This window comes from Triturus cristatus, chromosome 10, assembly GCF_964204655.1.
Source record: "Triturus cristatus chromosome 10, aTriCri1.1, whole genome shotgun sequence".
Taxonomy (NCBI): domain Eukaryota; kingdom Metazoa; phylum Chordata; class Amphibia; order Caudata; family Salamandridae; genus Triturus; species Triturus cristatus.
The window spans coordinates 268722247-268735979 of NC_140593.1; the positions used below are offsets into that span (position 1 = coordinate 268722247).

The 13733-nt window shown below is 43.9% G+C and overlaps 1 protein-coding gene across 11 annotated transcripts in view; it reads right to left on the reverse strand.

Annotated features, from left to right (window-relative positions):
* Positions 1–13733, reverse strand: part of HEPACAM2 (HEPACAM family member 2) — a 474652-nt gene that overhangs the window by 276292 nt on the left and 184627 nt on the right. For 6 of the 11 annotated variants that reach the window (XM_085630992.1, XM_085630993.1, XM_085631002.1 and 3 more), the window contains exon 4: positions 12835–12936. The exons of the other annotated variants lie outside the window; for them this stretch is intronic. In XM_085630992.1, the coding sequence (XP_085487118.1) occupies positions 12835–12936 (102 nt within the window). The remainder of the gene's footprint in view (positions 1–12834; positions 12937–13733) is intronic. 11 annotated transcript variants of the gene reach the window in all.

Genomic DNA, 13733 nt, shown 5'->3' on the forward strand with positions numbered 1-13733 from the left:
GGAGAGCCTGTCATTCCCAATGGGCTTGCAAATTGCGAGAGGCTCATTAATATTAATGAGCCTCGCAATTTGCGACCCCATTGGGAATCGCAAACAGTGTTAAACACATTGTTGTACATTTCATTTTGCGCCTCGCAATTTGCGACTCGCAATTAGTCGCAAATTGCGAGGTGCAAAATAAAATGGTCGTACATCTGGTCCAAAAAGGTTACACAATGATCTTTACGACAAACGCGAACCAACTGAGTCATCTTGCTTAGCTCGAAAGATATATCATGTAGCTTATATACAGGGCTCTGTAAAAAAAGTGTTTCACTCTTTAGGCTATTTACTGGTAATTCACTTGTGACCAGCAGATTATTTAAAGATCTATGAAGGAAATTGTATTTGCTACTTGCCATGTTATAGCCTTGGAGTGGAGGCACTTAAATCTCTACCTGTTACCTTAACCCTTTTAGATATTTTACTAGCAGATACAATTACTAGCACATTTAACTGGTCACATAGTTCAGTGAATTGATGTTTCCATTTCCTACTGTGGTAGCTGAAGGGCAACCTAATGGTCACAATTTTTTAGGTTGAGTGTAATAGCGCTTGTGCTGTTGCTTAGTGACCTGTTGTAGATGCTTTGGGGAGTTTAACTCCACACACTGCTTGCCTTTGTTTTTTATTTGTTTGTGCCACTGCCCTTTAGAAATCCTTGCTTGCTGCTGGGTAATGGTTCCTCATTTTCCCTCCTTTGTGGTTTCACTTTCCTGCCACGGAGCACCGGCCAACTATTTTCTCCTTACGCTTTCAGCGTTTATATGTTCCTTTAGTGACTACTTTCTTTTTTCTTACCGATTTGTGTTTCGCACAATCCACTTACTCTCCCCATGCCGTCCCAGCCCTCACCCCTCCCACAACACTGCTTTCTGTGCTTGACAGCTGATTAAACATTAAACCAACAGCTGTACCTGTACCAGCTCCAAAGATTAGCCTCAGCATCGGAGCTGCCGGCCTGCAGCCTGCATCAAAGCAATAAGGACCCTGAGCGCCCTTTAGTCCTCTTTCTATTTGTATGCTTGTGCTGGTGGCACACACACACATGGCTGCCGTTTGGCTTTTTTTGTCCGTTACAGTACTGCCGCCAGGCCCTTGCTGTTTTCCCTGGCCAGTGGTGTAATCATACTATCTGCAGTGATAATATACACACTGGTTTCACCTTTTCATCAGTTTGTAAAACATTTATGGATCAAAAATGTAATCAACACGCATGGCCACAGGAGTGAGTTTCTGTCGCGGCCATAGTAGGATCAAGCAGAGCACTCATAAGAGCGCAATCAACGGAACTTTTTTTTAAAATAAACACTAGTGTCAATATTGTAGCATAGTATTAGCGCCGTTCTGGCCATGCCTCACTCAGTGGCTTCCCCTCCTGATTTTGTATTTTATTTTTGTTTCCGTTTCCTGAACTCCCTCAAGTAACTTCTGGTGAAAGTTCTCACCAGAAAAAATACAAACACATGACTTTGACAAGTTCCCTGTCCATACACCTGCATAGCTGCGATTCCCTGTCACTATAATGGCCGCTTAGCTGCACTCAAGTAGTGTGTGTGTGCCACTGGTTGGAGGAGCAGAGGCTGAAACCTGCTGATAACTGGTGCTTCCGAGTTGTAGCGAACATTCTGCAGTCATGTTCCAGAGGATACTCCCGTTGGTAAGTCATCTCACCTACCTGAGCCCCTTCACATCCGAACGCTCCATTGTTATGCATCTCTGACCTGAGCTTAAGCCATGACGTGCATCGGAGCTTCTTCACACACTTTTATGTGCCCCATAGCAGTAATGACTTTACGTGTATATGCAACACATTACTTCTCCTCCAGCGAGGGGAATCCATCTTTAACTGGCAAGCGAGTCCATGCTATAACAACAATACATTGCATTCTGGGACTTGCAGTATTGCTTTAACTTGCACATTTGCCAGTGGCAGGCCTGTCAATCCTGCACTCATCTCAGTGGCAGGCAGACCAGTGGTAGGCCACTCTTCCCAGAAGATGCCTGTTCATTCTGCATTCTCCCAAGGATGAACCTACGCATCCTGCATTCTTCCTGGTGTCATGCGTGTGCATTCTACTCTCTTCTCAGTATCAGGCCTGTACTTTCTGCATAGGCATCCTGCTTCTAGTCAGGGTAAGGGGGCTACACTCCTAAAATAACCCCTGCTCAACCCCTTGGTAGCTTGGTACAAGCAGGCAGGCTTATCTCAGAGGCAGTGTGCAAAGCATTTGTGAACACATACAGTAATACAGTGAAAACACTACAGATCGACACCACACCAGTTTTCAAAAACAAGTAATCTATATCTAGACTTAACACAAGACCAAACGGCAAAAATCCAAAATACAGTATTCAAAAATATGACTTTCAGATGGTAGAAATAGCTTAGTTCAATGTAGATGGTAAATGCGACACTTTACTCTCAAAGTACCTTGGATGCGTAACGCAATAGAAACAAAAGTGTCGCAGGGAAGGCAAAGCGTCGATTCCTTGCTGCGGGGGAGGCGGTGCACCTGTTCCTTACTGCAGAGCAGGGGAGGCGATGCATCTGTTCCTTACTGGAGAAAAGGTGAAGTGTCTGTTTCTTATTGCGTTCGGTTACGATGTGATTCCACAATCCGGTATGATGCGACATGATGGCGTCTTTAATGCAATGCGACAATGCAACAACCGATTTTGCCATGCGGCGAAATCGGTGGTTTCTTGAGCCGCGAAAAGGCCCTGCGACATGCTTCTCTGGCGATGCAACGGCAACCTCTGCGGTGATGCAACACGCTTCTTCAGCGATGCGACGGCAAACAGATGCGGCGGCAGCACGCTTCTTCGGCAATGCGACGGCAACAGCTGCAACTGCGACAAGCTTCTTCCTTGTTGCGTCACGCTCCCAGCGACACGCAGTCTCTAGAGGTCCTTAAACAACAGCATGCACCTCTCTGCAGGTAGAATTCCCAGCAAGGAAATTCAGGAGGAGCTGGTGGTGAAGTCTTTGTGTCCCTGAGACTTCAGAACAGGAGGCAAGCTCAGCTTCAAGCCCTTGGAGATCTTCCTCAAGATGATTAAAGTACACACAGAGTTCCTTTTCTCCTTTTCTTGGCAATAAGTAACCACTGCAGGCCAACCCCAAACAGTCACTAGCGCAGGGGCAGTCTCACTCTTCAGCTTCCTTGGTTTCTCTCCTTGGCAAAAGTCTGTCTTGATTCCCAGAAGTGATCTAAAGTTCTGGGCCCCAATATTTATACTACAAAATCCTTTGTACTCTGAAGGCAGAGAGCATCTGTACCCAGACAAAACCATTTCTGTCCTCCCTGGTGCAGCTTCCTGGCAGGAGGTGGAGACAGCATTGTTGAAAGCAGACCTGGCCCAGGTAGCTGTAAAGAAATCTCCTCCCCCTACTCTCTATACAACCCAGGTCCTATTCAGCCCAGCCCTGACTCATCAGACTGCTGGAGCCAAAGCCCTCTCCAGCCCCCTGTCACTCACAAACCCGACATGGAATACACAAACCTAGCAGAGGCATACTGGATGGTTAGGCAAGAAAATACCTACTTTCTAAAAGTGGTATTTTCACACACAGAATGTAAAAATCACCCACACTAAAAGATGTATTTTAACATTCTAAGTTCAGGCATACTAAACTTTATTTTTCCATCTTGTTCCTAGGGTCAGTTAGCATTATAAGATGTTATAATCATACTGCCCATTCTGGCCTATGGGAACAGATAGCCTTGCAATAGTGAAAAACGATATTGACTGTAATTCACTATCAGGACATGCCACACACACCAGGGCATGTACTACCTTTCGCATACAATGCACCCTGTCCATAGGTGTACCTTGGGCCTACCTTAGGGGTGTCTAACATGTAGAAAAGGTAAGGTTTAGGGACTGGCAAGTGCGTGCACTTGCCAAGTCGACATAGCAGTCCCAGACTGCACACAGACTCTGCAATGGTTACTACTATTGTCAGAGAGATCTTTTTGTTACTTGCCGTTTATAGGTTAAAATCCTAATATAGAACAATGAGCTATTAACTGTCATCAAAGGTCTGCATGCAAATTGCAAGGTTTAAATTAGACCTACATGGTTTTTTTGCCCAGTCTTTCCTTAACCTAATCTTGTAAAAAGGGTTCATTTGGGTTGAAATGAGTTATTACTATAAAAGAGAACCCCTAACAATTAGTGTTTATTTTTTAAATTCTGAATTTGTACCTTTCCAGACCAAGAACTCTCAAACTATACTGCCTACCCGTATGGATGACATGTGACTCCTACATCTTGTAATCATCTGTCTTATGTAACGTTTTCCTGTACACTGATTTACACGTGTGATTGTCTCTGTTAAATGGGTGTATGATGTAAAGTGGTCCGACACCTCACACTGGTATGAGTGGCGCTATACAACTAAATGAATCTGAGAGACTGGGTATGGAGATTTGAGGGGCACTGTTAACTGGTGATAGTGAGGGAATCTGTGGTGAAGATGGTCACTGGGGGGCGCCAACAAACCCTGTCGCACAGGGCGCCACCAGTGCTAAAGCCGGCTCTGTGCATGTTCATTCTGCTCTCTTCCCAGTGTCAGGCGAGTGCTTTCTGCACATGCATCCCACATTCTGCATTGGCCTTGTTTTGCATCTTGCGCACTCCACGGTGGCAGGGCTGTCAATCCTGCACTCTTCCTAGTGACAGGCCAGTGGATGATGGACTCTTTCCAGAAAAGGCCCTTTCATCCTGCATTCTCCCAGAGACAAGCCTGCACATCCTGCCTTTCCCTCTGTATCAGGTCTGTGCGTTTTGCTCTCTGCCCAGTGGCAGGTCCGTGCATTCTGCACTCTCCCCGGAGTAGACCCGTGCATCCTGTGCTTAATGAATTCATCCCAGCAAAAGGGTGTGCACCTGACTCAAATGGCACTGCATATTGCAGTCATTTGAAGAAAGTCGTGACCCATATTATAAAGCATTTATTCAGTGAGCTTGAAGTCCTCTGTAGCGTAGGCTGTTTCCATACTGCACACATATATTTATTGGTTTAGTTTATTACTTAAAGCAATGCAAATGGAGATGAGCTTCAAGGCGCATACTCAAGATAACAAAACAACATTTCCAACAACACATGTACAATTTGACATTAGACATCAAATTCAAATAGGTAGAACATGCATACAAAATCAATGAAAAATCTACAAAAACGAAATGAAACAAATCGTCAAAATAACTCGATTAAAATGTGACCCTAGACAAACCTGCAACCATACTATACCTCTGCGAGAGGACACAAAACCCAGATGGATTCTCTTTGAGAAGTCTATCGATGAAGTTACTAGATGACAGACTTCCTGTCCCAAGTGACTCCATATTCCAGTGTCCCACTGTGGAAATGTGCCTTTTAATTAGCACACCGGTGCAGGGATCACCCTTCTCTGTCCACGGGTCCTTAGACCAACAAAATAGAGATTGGCACTGGAGCTGGAATTCAAATAATAAGTTTATTAATCACTCATGAGTGGGACTACGACCACACAGCACTCTCAATGCTGCCTGAGGTAGTACATTGAAGTCACAGAACACAGGCCTTATATACAGCTTTTTCTGCACTGGTAAGCATGTGGATACAAATAGAAGGTACAGGTCTACACAGGAATAGTTACCGACAAACATGGGCAGATGGGAGATCACTTAGTCGGCAAAGTGGGAGGGGGTGCAGGAGTGCTTACGGCAGCAGTAAGAGATTGACATTTGCGTCTGAGACCAGGTGTTCTGGCAGCTACAAACTCTTAGCATGCATATTGCTTTTAGCTGAGTCAGGAAGTCAACTAAAATAGACAGCACAGGCAGGGAAAAAGACGAGCAGCAGAGGATGAGAGAATTACAAAACCAACAAAATGGATGCCACAACCAAGATGGCTTCAGCTTGTGCTAACGGAAATTATTCTAGATTTCCACAGACGACCCTTTTAGCATATGCTGAAGACATCTTATTATACTTTTGAAGGAATACGAAAAATATCACTGACATCGATCTGCATCATTTCATATACCCAGCAGTTGGTAACATTCGTGGCATTGTGTGTATGGTGCAACATCTGAATTAAAGTGTTATTGAGGTAGGACATTCTGTGCTTCTGCTCATGATAAGGAAGAGTAAAGTAATGATGTTCAATGGGGACAGGAGTAGTAGCAGTCAATAGATTTCGGACAGGAGCTACTTCCTCTACAATTCATGTTATTATAGCAACAGTAACAACAGTTAAAGTAAGTCTCGTAGCAATTATTGTTCTTTTGCTACAAACTCTTGCAGCAGTTGGTTTCTTCTACTTGGGCATATTCATTTCGTCGACAAACAACAAAGCAGATGGTGCCCTACGGTCCTGGACGGGTGTTGATTTCTTCACTAACATTGAGACGAATAGTCACTAAAAGACTACCCCCCTTTAAAGTTAGTCTTTAACCACCCAGGACAATAGCTCAAACAGTCTTTTTCAGCAACGAAGTGTCTTTCTTCCTGGGTCGCATCTGATATCAAGATGTACCAGGAATCGTGTAGTCCGGGAAGACTTCCTCAGATCCTTCAGGTGACGTGGCTTGTCCTTTCTCGATGACCAGGATATCACGGTGATCTGCCAACGCAGCTGGGATCACTAGGTCTTGCAACACTTTTTGCCAGTGTGTCGCATGGACCCAGTTCTTCCGGTTCATCACTCGAACTGCAGTCCTGGTAGCCAATAGTACCTGCTCCGGTCCTTGCCACCTCGGTGCTAGGGAGCTGGTTCTCTGGAAGGGCTTGATAACCACGTAATCGCCAGGGTGCAAGCAGTGGCCCTGTTTGGAAGAGTCTCCCAAACCTGTTGATAAATAGAAGACAAACTGTCAGTCAACTGAGACAAATAGTTATTCATCAATACATAGGGTCCATCATGTATAGGGCGTGGCTTAGGAATCCCCAAAATATTCATTGGCCTTCCGAAAACCACCTCATACGCTGTGAGGCCAGATCGTGTATGTGGTATTGATCTAATGGATAGCAATGTTAAAGGCAGTGCATCAGGCCATTTCAAAGATGTGGAAGCCTGTATCTTGGCCAATTTTAGTTTCAGAGTGGAGTTTTAACGTTCCACTAGTCCTGCTGATTGTGGGTGAAAAGCAGCATGAAACTTCTGCTTGATTCCCAACCCTTTCATGAGATACTCAACAACTTGCCCACTAAAATTGGGTCCGTTGTCACTCCACAAAACTCGGCAAATGTTGAATCGGGGAAAGAACTCCTTTAGGAGCACCTTTGCTGTCATAAGAGCTGTATTATCTTTCGTAGCGTATGCCTCCACCCATTTACTAAAGGCACAAACCACTACCAAGACATACTTTAGGTTGTTACAACGCTCAAACTGGATGTAATCCATTTGCAGGACCTCAAAAGGTGCAGTAGGTATTGCAAACTCTACCGTTGGAGTTTGTGTTCCCTTTCCAGAATTATACTGGAGACAGATCAGACAGGACTGGACTATTTTCTTAGCCGTACCGACAATCTCTGGATGATCCCAAACTTGCATAAGTTGCTTTGCTATTGAGGAGGCTCCAACAGGTGCCGGCCCATGTGCCATGTGAATCATAGGGTGTAAATAGGATGTGGGTAACTTCCATTTGGTCATTTCTTTATTCCTCCAACAGCCCTCATCATCCAATGCTCCCTCCTTGGACCATTGATCTAATTCATCAACAGAGGCAGATTGTTGCATGTCCAGGACCTCTTGCCTGGCATCATGCAAACGTTTAGCCTGTGATTTAACTACATACATGAATGTGGTACTTCGCTGCATTGCGGTCTCCCGAGCTGTGTAATCCGCAAAGGCATTGCCTGCTCCTATTTTATCGGTCACTTTCTTATGAGCACTACATTTAACAATTGCCACTTTCTTACGGTAGGTCAAGGCAGTGAGGAAATTATGTACTAATTCCCCATGCACTATTTGTGTCCCATGTGAAGTGAGAAAGCCTCTTTCTTTCCATAACTGCCCGAAGTTATGAGCCACGCCGAAGGCATATTGGCTATCAGTGTAATTGTTAACAAGCAAATCTATACTAAGCTCCCATGTTCTTGTCAGTGATATCAACTCGGCTTCTTGAGCTGACTTCTGTGGGATACAAGCTGTCTCAACTACTGTCTGAAGTGTTGTAATTGCATAAGCAGCAAATGTAGTGCCATCAGGCAACTTCAAGCAGGATCCATCAACCCACAATTCCCCATCAGCACTAGAAAGAGGTGTATCTTGTAGGTCAACACTACCCTTTGTGGGTTCTTCAGTAAGGGATATACAGTCATGTAGCTCTTGTGACTGGGTAGCTGGAAGTGGCAATAATGTAGCAGGATTCAGAGTCAAACATCTTTTCAACGTGATATGAGGAGCCAAGAGTGGCAATTCATATCCTGTCAAGCGAGCACTAGTCAGATGCTGTGTTTTTGTTTGATTTAGCAAGGCACCGACTGAATGAGGTACCAACACAAACAATCTATGTGACAAGACTATTCCCTCACTCTGACGTATGGATACAGCCGCTGTTGCTACCACTCGGAAACAACCAGGCAGCGTGCGGGCAACTGGATCAAGGACAGCCTAACAATATGCACAAGGACGTTGTTTATCACTGTGTGTCTGTATTAAAACCGAGAGGGCACAACCTTCCCTCTCGTGTACATAGAGTGTGAAAGTCTTGGTGTAGTCTGGAGTTCTGAATACTGGTGCAGAACAAAGTGCTTGATGTAGCTGTTGGAAGGCATTCTGGCATTCAGTAGTCCATGGGAGAGGCATCGGAGTGTCTTTAGTCAAAAGGGCCAACAAGGGTTTAATAATGTATGAAAAGCTAGGGATCCACTGCCTACCGAAAGAAGTAAGGCCAATCAACGCACGGACGTCCTTCTGAGTATGGGGCACAGGTGTGTCTAAAATGGTCTGAATGCGATCTGGTGTGAGTGCACGTCCCTCCTTAGACAGGAGGTGACCTAAATAGGTAACCTGCTGTGCAGGAAATTGAAATTTCTTCCGAGAGACTTTGTGATGATGTGAGGCAAGGAATGATAATAATGACAGTGTTCCTTCTTTACACTGTTCAGGGGTATCGGCAGCCAACAAGATGTCATCGACATATTGAATAAGAGCCACGAAAGCACACAAGAAAAGAATCAAGCTGTCTTTTCAATGCCTGACTATAAATGCTAGGATTCTCTGTATACCCTTGTGGAGCTTTCCAGAATCTGTATGATCTATTATTCAAAGTGAAGCCGAACAAATAACGGCTATCAGGGGGAATAATGAGGGGTGGACGGAATTTGCGTAATCGCGTTATGCAAATCTCCGCGGAACGGTAAAAAATCTCCGCGACCATGCAGAAATTCCACGAACACGCGGAATTGCTTGTTCGCGATGCTTTTTTCCTGTTCACAATCGCTGTTTGCGTGCTCGGGGAGAAATATCTTGCGAACACGCATTTTGAGAACGTGAGCAAGCCAAAAATTTCGCGAAGTCGCGGAGAGCAGAATTTTGGGCAATTTCGCGTTCTCCGCGGAACGCGAAATTACCCAAATTCCGCAAATTCCGCGAGCGGAGCGGAATTTACCGCCCAGGCCTAGAATAGGTATTGAAAAAAATGCATTTACAAATCAATTACACTAAATGTAGTGGCAGTAGGAGGAACCATAGTAAGAAGTGTCGTGATATCAGAGACTACCGGGTATTGGGGCACCACAATTTTGTTAACCTCTCGTATATCAATAATGAATCTGTAAATTTTAGTATCAGTGTTTCTTTTCAAAATAAGAAGGATAGGACTATTATAAATGATATAAGGGACTTCTTCCACAACCCCCAGCTTGATCAAATCCTGAACAATATGCGTCAATGCTTCCTTGCCTTCCTGAGATATCTTATATTGGGGCAGTCGAAGCAATGAAGCACTTTCCTTCACTTGAATATGCACTGGTGGAATAACCATTTGTCCCACATCAGTATCTGATGTAGCCCACAAAGAACTAGGTAACAATGTCAGAGCAATATCTTCTTTAATCAGACAAGACCAGTCAACCATTGGATAGATATCATTTAAAAAAACATGCACACCTTCTGAGGAACAATGTATTGTAGCACGAAAATGTTTAAGCATATCGATACCCACAATATTATCTGGCGTGGTAGGGGAGGGCAAAAATGGACATGCTGCAGTGAATTTATCAAGACTAAATGCAAGTGGCTGTGACAGTGGGCTAGATGTAGGTGTCCCATCGAATCCTATCCATTTTATCATTACGCCAGACAGGGGAGCCCTACGAATCAATTTTTTAGACAGAGCACTACGAGTAGCTCCTGTATCAACCAAAAACCGATCAGTAGAGCCCAAGAGATTTGCATCAACATCAGGACCTTTCTGATCTACTGGGACCTCAACCAGTTCCTTGCCCCATCCTAGGCATTCCTATGCATAATCAGAATCCCCAAGACCATCAGCCGAATAATCTGACATTTGATATTGATTTCGTCTATCAAAGTATTAGAATAGTTTGGCCCATGTTCAACTACCTCAAACCTGGGACGAGTTCCTATTCCTCCCCTATGTCCTGAATTCCCTGGGTGTCCTCTCACACTTCCTCTTCCCCGTTGATACTGCTGACCTCGCAAAAGGGGGCACTCAGAATGCCAATGTCCTATCTCTTTACAATAAGTGCATTGATCAGAAGACAAAGTTTATCAAGAGAAAGGGGGTACACCAGGGGTATATACTGCACGTCCGCCTCTACCACCACCTCTGAATGGTGGACCATATACTTGAGCCAACATAACTTTCATTTTTAACTCCTTTACCCTCTTAGCCTCTTTGCCTTTTGCTTCCAATTCCTGACGCTCATAATACTGGGCCATAGTCAAAAGGGAGACTGGGGAAGACGTAGTCCATGAACTCTCGCTGGCCTTTAGGTGACTAGCTATTTCTGGCAACATGTTAGCGACAAATTTGTTGACGAACAGATACTTACCCGTGTCATCTGTCAATGACTGTCCACTAAAGTCATGGAATGTCTCTTCAAATCGTGTAAAGAAATCAGAAACTGATTTGTCCGCTTTCTGTTTACAAGACACTAACATTGTCCAATCTATTTTCTTAGGGGTATGAGAGTTTTTAACTTAGTTACAATAGCTTTGGGAAGATCTAATATCTCCTGTTGTGATTTCTGCGCAGGTTCTCTAGCCGCATCTATTTCTTCTAAATGCACCCAAGTATCACCATATTCTACATTATCATCTATTTTCTGAATTGTTCTCCACATATCAGGGGGCAAAATAAGTCCAAAAAACATATCAATATCTGCCAAGGTCATAGCGCAGGAGCTAATGGCGCCTTCCACTTCTTCATAGAAAGCGACAGGATTTTTCCGCAGGTCAGGCAAAGCAGCTTTAAGAGCCATAACATCTGCTCTACTCCAAGGAGTATAGACCCAATTATAGACAAAATATCCCTTTGCGTCATCTGAATCTTTATCAGCACTTGTTCTCGTACCCTTCGGAGGAACATACAAAGGCCCAGCTTCACGCATCAGTTTTACAGTAACTAGAGTATCACTAGGGTCATTGTCTGTCCCCAAAACTTCTTCTTTCTCCACTGGGTTCTGAACTGTTTGTGCAGTTTTAACTTTACCAGCTGATTTTTGCTCCGCTTTTAAACGTAGTGTATCATGTCTTAATTTAACTACTCGCCTAATTAGAGAAGGTATATTTGACAAAAGGAAAGTTCCATCATTTAATTGTTTATAATCAGAATTAATATCATTGGGCTCTAAGTTTTTAGAACAGTTTCTAAAACCAAGTATTACCTCCCAAGTAAACTTCTCTGCAAAATATGCCTGCTCTAAATCCTTTCACTGCTAAACCAGCGCTACAAGGTCTGAAGCAGAAGTAGTCCGACAAGCTTCTTTGCGAGCAGTGGATCTGATAGTGGCTTTTTCATCAACAGTCAAAGTAGTACGAGTCTGCCGCCCATCTTGCTTATCTAAGTCTTTATCATCTGAAGAAAGATGTTCTTCTTTTGAAAGATCATCCTCAAGGGCAGAGGGAAATTTATATACGGGGGCGAATGTCAATCTAACAAGATGGAATCATCCTAAGGTTTATTAAGTATAGGATAAATGGGGCGCCTAACAGGATACTGGCCAGTTACCTCTAAATGACGCTCCCTTTCCTTTTTTTCTTTTATTGCCTTCATCTCTTTACTTTTTTTATTCCAATGCTTTTTGATATATCGTTTTTCGCTGTTCTTTTTCTGATATAGCTTCTTCTTTCCTCACTCTCTCTTGCACTTCTTTCTCCCACATTCGTGCACAATCAAACATATCTTGTTGACTTTTTCTCTTGAATAAACACTGCTCTACATATTGAATCTTTTTAAAGTCAAATGACCCATTCACAGGCCATCGTAAATCAGGATCCTTATTCATATATTTGTTCCACAGTGTACTATACATTATGGAAGAAATACCACATTTGACATACAGATGTCTATTAGGTGTCCACTCTGGGGGAGCCGGCTGACTTCTTTCTAAATCCGTTTGGTACCACCAAGACAGCAACTCAGCCTACGGAGTGTGCTGGAAACAGGCATGCTACCCATTTTTTTGTAAAATATTACTTTTCCAAAATATTCAAAAGTTGAGAAAAATCTCCACATTACCTGCCTTTATTTTTTTGCAAAAAATAAATCAAACAAACAATAAACAGAATCTTGGCCAAGCAAACAAGAGTGCCGCTTCAGCGACCTTACCAAACAAGAGTCTCCAACCTCCAACTGCCAATCTCTTGGTTGACCTAATGGTCACTGCCAAACATAACTCCAAAGGATACGTCAGTCGGGACCGGCCAACACCTGGAGGGTCAAATCAAGAAAACCGGAAAAATCACTTTGTCTGCAAAGACAAGGGTCTCCTCATGGAGGACGTCTCCTCAGCAATATTACACTATTCCGTCAAGACCACTCCTTCGGACGGCCGCATCTCTGATGAGGACCCATGTGTTGGGCGCTTACTGTGGAAATGTGCCTTTTAATGAGCACACCGGTGCAGGGGTCACCCTTCTCTGTCCAGGGTCCTTAGACCAACAAAATAGAGATTGGCACTGAAGCTGGAATTCAAATAACAAGTTTATTAATCACTCATGAGTGGGACTACGTCCACACAGCACTCTCAAGTGCTGCCTGAGGTAGTATATTGAAGTCACAGAACACAGGCCTTATATACAGCTTTTTCAGCACTGGTAAGCATGTAGATACAAATAGAAGGTACAGGCCTACACAGGAATAGTTACCGACAAACATGGGCAGATGGGAGATCACTTAGTCAGCAAAGTGGGAGGGGGAGCAGGCGTGCTTATGGCAGCAGTAAGAGATTGACAGTTAAGTCTTAGACCAGGTGTTCTGGCATCTACAAACTCTTAGCATGCATATTGCTTTTAGCTGAGTCAGGAAGTCAACTAAAATAGGCAGCACAGGCAGGGAAAAGGACAAGCAGCAGAGGATGGGAGAATTACAAAGCCAACAAAATGGATGCCACAACCAAGATGGCTTCAGCTTATGCTAACGGAAATTATTCCAGATTTCCACACCACTCCTGGCCATTCATTATCTATGCAATCCAACCCGGGAGTGATCCTTTTTTAGCTCAACAG